General features: G+C 41.3%; 1 protein-coding gene across 1 annotated transcript in view; it reads right to left on the bottom strand.

Annotated features, from left to right (window-relative positions):
- SCFD2 (sec1 family domain containing 2) overlaps positions 1-5,258 on the bottom strand; it is a 327,218-nt gene extending 321,960 nt beyond the window's left edge. The window contains exons 1-2 of the mRNA XM_006757824.2: positions 4,299-5,258; positions 3,488-3,656 (exon numbers count right to left, since the gene is read on the bottom strand). Coding sequence (XP_006757887.1) covers positions 3,488-3,656; positions 4,299-5,136 — 1,007 coding nt within the window. The 5' untranslated portion in view covers positions 5,137-5,258. The remainder of the gene's footprint in view (positions 1-3,487; positions 3,657-4,298) is intronic.
- Between the last annotated feature and the right edge of the window lie 8,095 nt (positions 5,259-13,353).

Below are 13,353 nucleotides of genomic sequence, written 5' to 3'. Positions count from 1 at the left end.
GCTGGTTGCTGGGGTTTTGTTTAGATTCTATGTTTGTTACATAGTTGCTTGCAGCTCAGAGACCTGCAGCGGCAGGCAGGCGAGGAACATTGGAGTCCTCCGTCACTGAAGCAAGCAAGCCTGGCTGTCAGTTAATTTGCATATCTCGCTGATTAGCCAATGGGAAGGGTAGCGGTCGTACGCCAATTACCATGTTTCTGTTTTATTAGATAGGATGATAGTGGTCCAGACACAGTAACCCCATTGCTTCTCTTCTCTGTGGCTCCTGTGGCCACTCCACCTTCCAAGTGTTAGTTTCAACTTCTGGATGTGAGCAAGTTGGCCTAGCAGATTCAGGATTTACATCAGAGTCCTGGCCATTGAGGGAGGAGGATAAGGGAAAGGGGAAAGTGTGTCTTTTGTTTGAGTCTCTTTTCAGAAGCAAAGAAATCTGACCAAGAAGATTCACTTGTTACCTCCCCATTTCTAAAGCAATCACTGGCAAGGGAAATGGGATTTCAAGACTGGTTCAGTTTAAGCTTGTGACTAAGCTTGGGGCAGAAGGAGGACTGAAGAGTCAAAGTTATTTAATAGACCATAATCAAAATGTTAGTTGTAGATCTAAGCCATATCTTGATTCTTACAGTTGTTTCACCACACTTCTCAGAATTTTACTTGCTTTTCCTGTTCATTAACAATGGATTCTACTCTTCTCTTTGCAAACTTCTCTGGGAAGTCACATGTTCTTTTTGTAATTATGTTAGGGATGTTGTGAGAATTAAATAAACCTATATATATAAAAGGCTAATATGCAAAGTGTCCCCTCAGGAGTTCAACCAGAACAGGAATTTGATCACTCACTATGACATGCACTGACCACCAGGGGGCGGTGCAGAACATGGCAGGAAACCAGCGGCAGCAGCGGGGCACTGAGGGAGTGAGAGAAGGAGGAGGCGGGGAGGCGGGGAACCTGATTGGCCCTGATCACCAGCCAGGCCTAGGGACCCTACCTGTGCATGAATTTTGTGCACTGGGCCTCTAGGTACTATATATAAAGTGATCAGAACAATGCCTGTTACACAATAAGTACTCTATAAGTGGTATTTTTATTAAGGGGCATCTACTGGTTTTAGCTGCCCAGCATTCCTTCCCCTTCTTTTGTCAAATGTTTCAGTTTTCCTTTGAAGAACTTCCCCTCCACCAAGCCATACAATCTTTTTTTTTAATTGATTTTTTACAGAAAGGAAGGGAGAGGGATAGAGAGTTAGAAACATTGATGAGAGAGAAACATTGATCAGCTGCCTCCTGCACACCCCTTATTGGGGAAATGCCTGCAACCAAGGTACATGCCCTTGACCGGAATCAAACCTGGGACCCTTCAGTCCACAGGCCAATGCTCTATCCACTGAGCCAAACCAATTAGGGCAAGCCATACAATCTTGTCACAATTCTCAGTCACTATGAATTGGTCCCAACCCCACTGAGCAAATGGTGGCACGAGGCCCAAATTGGGCCAATCTTACCTTTCCCCTGGAACATGAATCTTCAGGAGAATGACTCAGATAGAAAACAGTTAAAATTCAGTCTCTCTAGGGTAAGGCCTTGAGCAGGCTTTTCCCAAGTTTTTGCCCTAGACCCCTGAAACTGGTTGTTCTTTCCAAAATTGGATTAACAGTCCTTCCTTTGATTCCATTAGCTATCCAATCTCCTCTAATAAATTCCTTTTGCTGAAATTAGCCAAAATTGATTTGTGTTGTTTGTATAAACATTATATTGAACAAATAGGCCTTATCAAATTAAATCATGAAGTAACCTTACTTTTGTCTCTTTATATCTATTCAAAAGCCAACTTTTCTCTGGCCTCTGCATAGAAGTTAAAACAATGGCTTGCAAGTCAAACATTCAGGGCTGAAATTCTATCTTCACCTCCTGCTAGCAATGTTGCTTACTGTCTCTTTGCCTCAGTTTCCTTTCCTTTAAAATGGGGGAGTAACAACAACTACCTCAACTGGGTTACTGTAAAACTTAAATGATTTCCCAAATGTAAAATGCCTGGAAGTGTGCTTGGCACATAGTAAGTCCTAAAAAAATGTTAATATTGCTGATGACAATGGTAGTCCAATGAAGTATCTTTCTTCCTCACAACCCCTGACTGTCTTGTTTCCATACCTATGCTCACCCTGGCCCTCTCACCTTTTTAAATCCTTTAAAACATTATTTCAAGCACCACAACTTTCACATTGATCTACATTAACCCTATACTTTGTTTGTAGGAAGTATATAATCTATAGCAGCTCTATTAGTCTGGATTTACATTATTTTTAATTGTACCTATATGTAAATCATGACTACCCCAACCAAAAAATAAGTGTCCTGGAGGTCAAAAATTTTATTTCATATTCTTTTATGTTCTTCATAGTCCCTAGTCCAGAGTGAGGCTCAGCAAGTCCTTAGGAATTCACTTTTGAATGGCCCTCTGAACAGCTAAGTTATGTGCTGCTGAAGTTAGCAAATGGCCCATTTTTTTTTTTACTGTTGTATAAGCTTACAAAAGATAGGCTACAGAACTTTCAGTTTTCTTCCCACAGTGGATCATACACACTCATCATTCAATTTTACTAATCTACAAAAAAGTTGAAAACTTCAAGAGCTGAAAATTAATTCCAAATATGATAGGAAATTCCAAATGTATCCTTTAAGGTTGATATTTGAATCTATGGTGTTGAAAGGTTTTGTTTTGTATAAAAACTAAAGACAAAGCCCTAACGGGTTTGGCTCAGTGGATAGAATGTTGGCCTGCGGACTGAAAAGTCCCAGGTTCGATTCTGGTCAAGGGCATGTACCTTGGTTGCGGCACATTTCCAGTAGGAGGTGTGTAGGAGGCAGCTGATCGATGTTTCTCTCTCATCGATGTTTCTAACTCTCTATCCCTCTCCCTTCCTCTCTGTAAAAAATCAATAAAAACATGAAGATAAGGGGAACAGATACTCAGACACTTCCCCCCTTCTGATGCATTTTTTCCTCATAGAATTGTTGATGAAGGACAAAGTAGAAAAGGTTACTATTGTATCTTTTCATTGTCCTGTTTCTGAAAAAAATGTTCTTTTATTTTTGAAACTCTGCATAACATAAAGTACACCATCTTTGTTCTCTAATTTCTCTAAGCATGTGAAAAATATACACAGAAATAAAAACTGTTCCCATTAATGCCCAGAGCATACTATTGACATATATACAATAGCACTGTTTCATAGCTATGTGGACAGTTTTTTAATCATATGGAAAAGTCAACTGAGAAAGAGAAATGGAAAAAGCCTAGACTTTTTGTTGCTTATTGGATATGGTTATTCTGGTCAGAAAAAAAAAATGTGGGTTTTTTAAATGCTACCCACAATGAATTTTTCAACCAAACTAACTCTTCATTGCTTTTCTCTCTACAGAACATTCTAGGAGAGAAAGAAAAGGCAAGAGAGCAAGAGGAGAGGGGGGAAAAATCTACTTATCCTACTTGGGTTGTGCAAGACAGCCTGGTGCAACCATCTTCTGATTCTCCTCTTCATTCTGCAGTGCAGTGAGTTCTACCATGTTAACCATCACATCATTGGTGTGGCCGGGGAGCTGGGGAAGCACTGAAATGATCTTCTCTACCAAGTTGTCTCCATGATGTCCAACGGCTCCTGTTTAAACAGACAGAAAATATGAACTCACAAAATGGGAGGAAAAAGAAGCTGAATTAACATTTTAATGACATGATGGGTATCAATAAATACTGAATGTATAAATAATCAGCATATAGTCAGCCAGGTAAATGGTGTCATAGGATGATACTATATTGAAATTTGAGAGCCAAAGTTTACTGATGAAGATCATAAGAAGGGCTTGAAGACCTGACAAGGAATAGCAGATCTCCCCTTTTATAATCAGACTTATAAAAGTGACTTAAGACAGAGCCAGCATGAGTGCTTCTAAGGCAGTGGTTCTCAACCTTGGCTGCACATTAGAATCACCTGGGATTTTTTTTAAATCCTGATTTCTGGGCCTCATCATTAGTAACAAAGAAACAGAATTTCCGGAGGATGAGGCCCAGAAATCAGGATTTTCAAAAGATTCCCAGGTGATTCTAATGTGCAGCCAAGGTTGAGAACCACTGCTCTAGAGAGACTATAAACTCTGTGAGATCAGAGACTGTGTCCATCTAGTCCATCTTTGTATCCTCAACTTGACAAACAGTAGGAGGTCGATAAAATATATGCTGAACCAGTGAAAGTCCCAGAACCTTGGGGAGTGCTTATGAAGACCTGCACAACAATCCCGTTTACCTGTGAGATCCAGGGTTCTGTCCACAAAGACCAGGGAGGCCCTGCCCGTTGAAGTCTTCCTCCTGTTCTTGGCAGGAGCATAATTGGCCAGATCTGCAGCTATGATCCGACTGAAGGAGCCTACAGCAAAACATTCCTCCCGCACTCCTAAATGCTCGCACAGAGAACTGAGGCCCGACACCAGGCACCTGATCTGCAATAGCAGCTCAGGGGGCAGGGCGGTGGCATCCACCTCACCCAGGCTCCCCAGCCTCCTCTTGTCCGGTCGGACACTATTAAGAAGATGCACATCCTGGGGTAGCAGTGGGAAAAGGGAAGCAAAGGCCGGAGTCAAGGCAAGGCAGGGAGCAGCAGGGGCTAGCAACAACGGGATGTGCAGCACCTGGGCGGTGTAGTTCATGTTGCCCATCCACTCGCACAGCTTCTCCTCCAGTTGCTCAAATACTGGCTGCTGCCCCTCCAGCTCAGCCGCTGCGGCCGCGGGCACGTGATTAGCCGTGAGGTGCACAGCGTGGTCCACGGCAGTGACCACCACACAATACTGGAAGTGACTGCGGCAGATGATGTTCCGTAGAGTCTCCACAGTTCGGCCTTTCAGGAGGCCGCTCAGCACAAACACCGCCTTGGGCTGTTTAGCTCCGCCGCCCACTGCTTCGGGCTCGAACTCCCGCAGGTGGCACGCAGGACCGCCCACCGCCTCAAGGAGCTGGGTGGGTCCGCAACCCCAGTGCAGGCTCTCGGCGCAGGCGGCGTCCAGGTAGACCACGGCCCGTTTCGCTTTGGCCAGCACCTGCTCCCAACCCTGCTGGGTAAAGGACTGTACGCCCGGGGCGCTCATCGTTGGGGATTCGCACTCTCAGGGACTAAAACTTTCCTCAGAACTCACAGCTTCCGGGAATTGGGCTCTTTGAGACTTTGACAGTCAACTCGGTACACGCGGGGCCGTGTCCTACTCGTCCAGAGGCTGCGCACGGTGATGACGTCGCGGGGCGTGATTGGCAGGACCGGACACCCGCTCCTGTAAGAAGTTGGGCGGGGCTCCGGGGCTCAGAGATTCCTGGAAAGTTGAGGGAGAGGGGGAAGCTGCCTAGGAATAGATGAACTACGTTCTTTCATCTCCCTATCTGATCAGATAACCTTTCCCGGCCCCTGAGGATACAAAGTTTGATACTTCCTTAGAGATGAGCACGTCTCTTTAAAAGTACAGCCCCTTTCTCCACCTTAACTCAAAGTAGCCGCCCTGCTGGAGTGGCTCAGTGGGTGAGCTGCAACCTATGAACCTGGAGGTTCCAGGTTGGATTACCTGTCAGGGCACATGCCCAGGTTGAGGGCTTGATCCCCAGTGTGGGGCGTACAGGAGGCAGCTGATTCTCCCTCATCGTTGATGTTTCTGTCTCTTCCTCTTCCTTCCTCGCTGAAATCAATAAAAATATTTTTTTAAATAAATGAATGAATAAACTGAGAGCAGCCTGAGCTAAAACAACTAACTGAACATTGTTGCACACAGGCCTCATAAACAATCTCCTGGTCTCATTTTCGCTTTCTCCATCTCTCCTCCCTCATCGCATTGTCAATAAGTCTTAGTCTGCTTCAAAAATTTGAAAATCCAACCCCTTCTCATCCTTACTTTTAAAGAGATGTGCTCATCTCTAAGGAAGTATCAATGTATCCTCACCTTCCAAATGAGGATATTCCTAAGTCACCACCACTACTATCATCATCCTATCTTCCTTCTCAGTCCTCCAATACAAAACATACAGTTGATATCTCTGATAAGTGCTTGCCATATCATGGGGTGAGGTTTTTTTAAAATATTTTATTGATTTCAGAGAGGAAGGGAGAGGGAGAGATAGATAAAAACATCAATAATGAGAGAGAATCATTGAGCAGCTGCCTCCTGCATGGCCCCTACTGGGGATTGAGCCCAAGACCTGGGCTTATGACCTGGACTGGAATCAAAACTGAGACCCTTCACTCTACAGGCAATGCTCTATCCACTGAGCAAAACTGGCTAGGACTTGGGATGAGTTTTAACATACTTGTTTTCGTTAACGTATCTATTCTGCTACAATGTAATAGGTGTTCAATAAATGTTTGTAAAATAATGTTCAATTCATAACCATAGAATAAATAATATAGCCAACCAACTTTTAATAGACTTGTACAATATTCCAGACACTGTGTTGGACATTGGGGATATAAAAAGAAGTAAGCCATGGTGCCTCTCCATCTCTGCCTTCTATCCTAGATCTTTTTGTGACAGGATAGTAAGAAGCTAAGAAAATTCCTGGGCAAGTGGAATAGGGAAACTGAGACAAGAAAATTAAACAAGGATAAACAATTTGAACAACTTAAAGCTAGCTTGTGAATCACAAGAATTAATCTTCCCCAATCATGGACACTCGAAAGCAAATGGTTTATACCTCCCCTCGCTAACCAGAGAATATATAGCTTAAATCACCCTGGTCTGGGAAATACAGTGGGGCCTTGACTTATGAGTTTTTCAAGATACGAGCTGTCGCTCAGCCGATTTTTTGCTTTGAGTTGTGAGCTAAAATTCGGGTTACGAGCCAGCTTCAGATACCCCACCGCTAGTTGACGCAGCGAACTTCACAGTGAACGCCACAACATCAGCCCAGCATCACGTGTCTCATTCCTTCACTTTTTTATTTGACATACGAGTAATTTGAGTTACGAGCTCCATCACGGAACGAATTAAAATCGTAAGTCAAGGCCCCACTGTAGAGAACAGAGACTCAATTAATGCCAATTGTGCCAGCTAAACCCAAGGACAAATGAAGTTAGAGGAACAAATAACAGAAGCCCCATTAAAGCCAGACAGACCCACTATAAAAGTAAAGCAGATTAAAGAATGATCCCAAACTCTGCTATCCCCTCATTTTGATGCATTAGCACATTAAAAATGCACTTGGAAAGCTGGTGAATATTCTGCTGAAATCCTCCCCTAAGATTCTTGCCCTTGGCGGGTGGGGGGTGGGGGTGCGGAGTGCGGAGGGAAGGAGGAGAGACACCCTTGCCTTCAAAAGCACCTGAATTAAAAGAATTCATACACAGAAGCATGGAACAGATTGGGAAATCTCAGAGGGAAGGCTGGGGAGGATGGGTGGGTGGGAAGAGATCAACCAAAAAACTTGCATGCGTATATGCATAACTCATGGACACAGACAATAGGGCAGCTAAGGCCTGGGGTTGGGGGAGTGGGGTGGGAGAGTGGGGTGAGGGCATGGTTAGATGAGGTCAATGGCGGGTGGGGGGGGCATATGTAATACTTTCAACAATAAAGATTTTTTTTAAAAAAAGAACTCAAACACGTAAAGCAAGCAAGTGCAATAAAATGTTGCAAAAGTGATGAATTTTTTTTAATGCCTAAAATTTGCAAAGTGGGGAAAATAAATTCTGACTGGGTGAAGTAAAAAAGGGAAGTGGTCAGAAGTTTCATATAGAAAATGAGTTTTTAGTTGCCTTCAAAGAAAACCAGGTGTTCACCAGGTGGAGAGGAGCATTCCTGGCAGTCCAGGAAGAAAATGCAGCATGAACAAAGCTAGTCATGAAACCATACAACATGTTCTTTGCAACTACAAATAGTTCAGTACAGCTGGAGTGTATTGTATAGAGACACTCAAGAAGAAATAGGAGCTAGGAACTAGAAAAGAAACTAGATTAGGGTGAGTCTTATTTTTTATTCTAAATAGTAGGAGCCAAGAGGGAACTACTAAAGTATTTTTAGGAGTGGAAATAATTTGTTCACATTTGGACTGCAGAAAAAAATTTAGTAAAGACATGGACAATTATTTGAATGCAGTAAGATTTTGAGCTGAGTGCAGTTAGGAACAGTAACAGCAACCGCTCAGGCTAGAGTAGATAAGTACAGGTGATGTAGTAGGATAGTAAGAAGTTAGGAAAATCCCTGTGCACGTGGAATGAAGAAACTGAGACAAGAAAATTAAACAAGGCCGAACAGTTTGGGCAACTTACAGCCAGCTTGTGAACTGCAAGACCTTATCTTCCCTAACCAAGGACACTTGAAAGCAAATGGCTTATACCCTCCTCCCTAACCAGAAAATACATAGCTTATAGTATCCTGGGCTGGGAAAATAGAGAACAAAGACCCAATGAATACCATTTGTGCCAGCTATACCCAAGGACAGATAAAGTTGGGGTACAAATAAGAAATACTCGACTAAAGCCAGACAGACCTACGATAAAACTAAAACAGACCAAAGAATAATCCAAAACTCCCCTATACACTCATTTTGATGCATCGACTTATAAAAAATGCACCTGGAAAGCTGATGAATATTCTATTAAAATCCTTCTGTAAGGTTCTCACCTGCAGAAGAAGAAGAAAAAAAAAAAGAAGAAAAAGTTCTCAGGACAAAGACTCAATGTGGGCTCACTCTAGAGTACACCCATGCCCCTTCCCAAGCATGAACTTTTTTTTCTAAGGGTCCCCATGAGATCTGCAACCAGGGGAACAGTGGGCAGCTGCAGTTCGACCCGGTCTCACCCCAGATCCTATCAAGGCCCCCTTTTCTCTGACTTCGCAGTGAGCTAGTCACAGCCCTTTGTTGGCTCGCTTCTTTCTATAACATTTCTAGAGAGCCAGAGCAGAGCACCGCCTGGGCTCTCCGCAGCTGTTTCTCACACCCTAATTTCTTCCTTTGTTTCGCTGCCCTCAGCATTCATAAACATACCTCCAAACCCCTCTGGACTCCTGCTGTGAAATCTTTCCTACACAAAGTCAAGAACCCAAGCACTCCAGGCAGGCCTGAGGCAGACCTGCTCAGGGCAGGTCCTTGTCTGGTAACAGTCATAGACATTTAGGGGTGTCTAAGAAATGTTAAGGAGACAGGGCCAGAAAGCCTGGTGACTGGATTGACATAGCGAGTGAAGCAGAGGAAACAATTCAGATTAATGCCCACTTAAGTGGTCGTCACTGAGATTTGGAAAATCAAAAGAGAAGCAGTTTGGGGAATAAATGTACTGAGTTTGGTTGGGACGTGTTTTTGTTTGTCTGATGTTTTAATTGTAACAAAATACATGTAACATAAAATTTACCATCGTAACCAGTTTTAAGTGTACAGTTCAGTAGTGTTAAGCATTTTCACATTGCTCTGTGCACAATCTCCAGAGCTTTTACATTCTATACAGTCTATCCATTAAACAACAATTCCCCATGTCCCCCTCCCCTGCCCCTGCAACCATCATCCTATTTTGTGGTTCTAAGAAGTGAAATCTATTTACCTCAAAAATGGAATCATACAATATTTTTCTTTCTGTGACTGGCTTATTTCGCTTAGCATAATATCCTCAACGTTCATCTGTATTATGTGTCAGAATTTTCTTCCTTCCATTTCTTGTTCTCAGATGTTATGGCAGAGTAAATTAATTCCTGCTAAAATGACATGCTTGAGATAATAAGATTTACCTTATTTAAATGTGACTTGTATTTCACTAAAAATATCCAGCAATTATTTCCCATGCCTCATAAAATCAAGCATATCTCCCTTTACCTTATTTCTAAGTCCTGCATATGAATGATCAATTTAAGAATTTACTAAGCACTTTCCATGTGGTTGACATTATAAGAGAGGATCAGCTGACTACAGAAAAACACACAAACCAAACTGTTCTCAACATTAAAGAATGTGCAGGCCCTAACCGGCTTGACTCAGTGGATAGAGCATCAGCCTGTGGACTGAAGGGTCCCAGATTCTATTCTGGCCAAGGGCACATGCCTGGGTTGAGGGCTCGATCCCCAGTAGGGGGTGTAAGGAGGCAGCCAATCAATGATTCTCTCTCATCACCGATGTTTCTGTCTTTCTCTCCTCCCTTCCTCTCTGAAGTCAATAAAGAAATATATATTTTTTTAAAAAAGAATGTGCAGGTTATATAACAGTTAGATGTAGTAGATGATTTAATTTTCCAAAAACAACTGGCAATGTAAAATTTAGTGTTAAAATACATAAGAATATAGAGGAAGATGGATAATTGGGGCTTACTTGCTCATGGAATATCTAGAGAGAAAGAAAACCTCTGCACATGTGCAGTTATTCAGGTTGTTCAAAGGACAAAAGGCAGTAACCAATAACGCACCACCTGCTTGCCACTAACTTGTTAAATGCTTTGACATTTGAAGCCTCCTTTTAGCTTTGTTATCCTCCCAAGAAGTGGGTGTAAAATTTATTTTAATAGATTGATTTACTGACGAGGAAACTGAAGAACACGGAGATTTAAGCAACATATTTAAAGTTGGCAGGAAATAGCACAGTTGGGCCTAAATGACATTCATTTAAATCACATTTATGAGTACTTGCTATCTACTAGATACTGAGCAAAGTTCTTTTATTTGATCTTTAACTCTTGTCATCATTTTAATTATCTAGTAAGCATTTCCTTTCAGTAATTCTCAGAGCTAGCTATATTAAAACTGACGCTGTGTTGTTATTGTTTTGCCAAGAGCCAACAGATCACAAAAAATAATGAAAGGGAAAACAAATGTAATCAGAATATATGGAGTATTGTAGTTTGATAAGGTCTCAATTTTATTCATCTTCAAGCTATCTGTCTTTGAAGTCTCCCTCAATGAGTAAGGAGAAAAAGACACTTTTAACTAAGGAAGTGTATCCAGACAAGGAACTCAACTCGAAAGCAAGCAGGAAGAGGACTTTTAAGACTGGCTATTAGTGATTTATGGGCTTCCCTGCTTGTGGGAATCTTCCTTTCAAAGCTTAACTCAAATGCTACCTCCATGAAGGCAATTCTGATGCATCAGTTATTATTTAGTAATTCTTCAGTTTAACTAATGCCTTGAAAGACAAGTTCATTTTAGACAGCTGAAAGGAAAAAGAGGCTCTTCAGCAAAAAACAATTGTTCTATGAAACCACCAAAGTTCATTATATGCTCATGGAGTCTATATATATATAAAAGGCTAAGTGACTGACCATCTGTCTGTCTGACAGTCTGACCGACTGGCCAGTACATCTGATGCACACTGGCAATTTAAAAATAAATGTTGACTCGCACATAGGCAATACATATAATACTCTCGTTGGTGCCAATGAGTGTGATTCTATCTGTCATTGTTCGTGAATTTGGTTGACACTTCCATTATAGAGAAAGGGCGAATAGCGATATTAAAATATTTCTTCTAATTAATTTCCTTTCAGTGTGCACAAATCCGTGCACTGGGCCACTAGTGATAAATAAACAGAACTATAAGTGATTGCCTTATGATACTCCCAAGCAGAATGTAAGACCTTCACTCCATTACTGTCAGTAAAGGGCAGGATATTGTACACTTAGGTTTATCGGCTGTCTCCTCATTAGAATGAAGGCTCACTAGAGGACTTTGTTTTCCTCACTGCTGAATCTACATAGCAAAGAATAGTTCCTGGCACTTGGTAGACCCTACATAAATATTTATTGAATAAATTAAAAAATGGGAGGAGATAAAGTGGAATTTAAGAAAGATTTCACAAAGTTGATTATATCTCAGCAGATTTCAGAAGGATACAGGGATTATCCTAAACAGGTAAGGGAGACTGGGAATAGCAGATAAAAGAGAGTTCAAAAGTAAGGGGGATTAAAACTGCATGAATTATTTAAATTAGACAAAATAGTGTTGTATTGTTAGGATGTAAACACTTTGTGATTTTTTTATAGCATATACACCTTTTCTCGTGTAGGAGAACTAATTGTTTACCACCTTTTCCAAATAGAGAGTTCTTTAAGGATGGGGATTATGTTTTAGTTATATCTTTATTTTCGAATTTCTTAAACAGCAGGTATTCAGTAACTGTTAAATAAACGGAAAATGGTATTTATTGGTTCAAGCATACGGAAACATATTGATTGATTATTAAAACTAAAACGGATTTCTTTCTGTTGAAAAGTGTATTGTTTGAAAACTTTAGAACAGAAAGGGATTTAGAGATCATCTAATTCAGTTTTCCCACTTTATAGATGAGAAAACAAGCATAGAAATGTTGATTACTTGAGGTCAGCAACTAGGTAGTTACAATTAAGAACTAGAACACCGTTTTAACCAATGATGTATTATTTTCTTGAAAGCTGTGCTCTCAAAAGTGGCCTGAAAATTCGACATTATCTACTAAAACAAAAACTGCACATACTTTATGATCTCTCTTGGAGAAAGACTTGTATAAATCTGCAAGAAGTCATTGACAAGGCTCTTCATTGTAGGTTTTTTTGTGTGTTAAAGTGAAAAGTTGAAATCAATCCAAATGACTATCAACAGAGATATAGCCATATTTACTTTATGAAAGCCATGCAATGGAATATTATGAAACACTTAAAAATGGACATAGTCTGATATATATGTACTAACATGAAAGGATCTTGAAGACATTGCTGAGTTATTTTTTTTTTGTTTTTTTTAAAGCAATTCACAGGGAGATACATTCTGTGCTGTACCCTTTAAGCCTGGGGTTCTCCCAATAAAAATTCAATTCAGCTGAAGTAAATGTGTGAAAAATTTCAGGATGATTCACAGCAAACAAGTCCTTCGGAAAGGACTACTGGATGAGGGGTTTTCGACCTTAACTGTAATGTTTTGTTTTAACAAGGAGAATACATTATTCACATATATATTAGTTTTGCTTTTGTTTGCTGTTAAAAATTTTTCAAGAAATTAGACATGAATTATGATTTCTTATTTAATAAGAAACGGGGCTGAGAGGTAATTATTCTGTATAAAGGCTGCTACAACATATGAATAAAATAAGGGCTTTGGGAAGATTAAAAAAACAGATGAGAAGCTTGAGAAGAGAGAGCCTCAAGGGCAGAATGGGACAATGGATTACTTGCAGGCAAAGCAATGTGGGTTATCAGAGGAAGGACTGGAGGAGGGGGAATCCTGGTCTACGCAGGAAGCCACGTTAGAAACCAGAGTTAAAAAGGCAAAGTGGGATTCCACAGGGGCGGGGCTAAGTGGTGCGCACGCGCAACTCGGCCCAGGTGGGCCGCCGCCGCGGCGGAAGAAAGCCACCTACGGACGCCGCGCCGCTGGGC

The sequence above is a fragment of the Myotis davidii genome, unplaced genomic scaffold, assembly GCF_000327345.1.
Source record: "Myotis davidii unplaced genomic scaffold, ASM32734v1 scaffold173, whole genome shotgun sequence".
NCBI classification, from domain to species: Eukaryota; Metazoa; Chordata; class Mammalia; order Chiroptera; family Vespertilionidae; genus Myotis; species Myotis davidii.
Note: the sequence above shows the minus strand (reverse complement) of the source record. Positions and strands in the feature narration are given on the sequence as shown.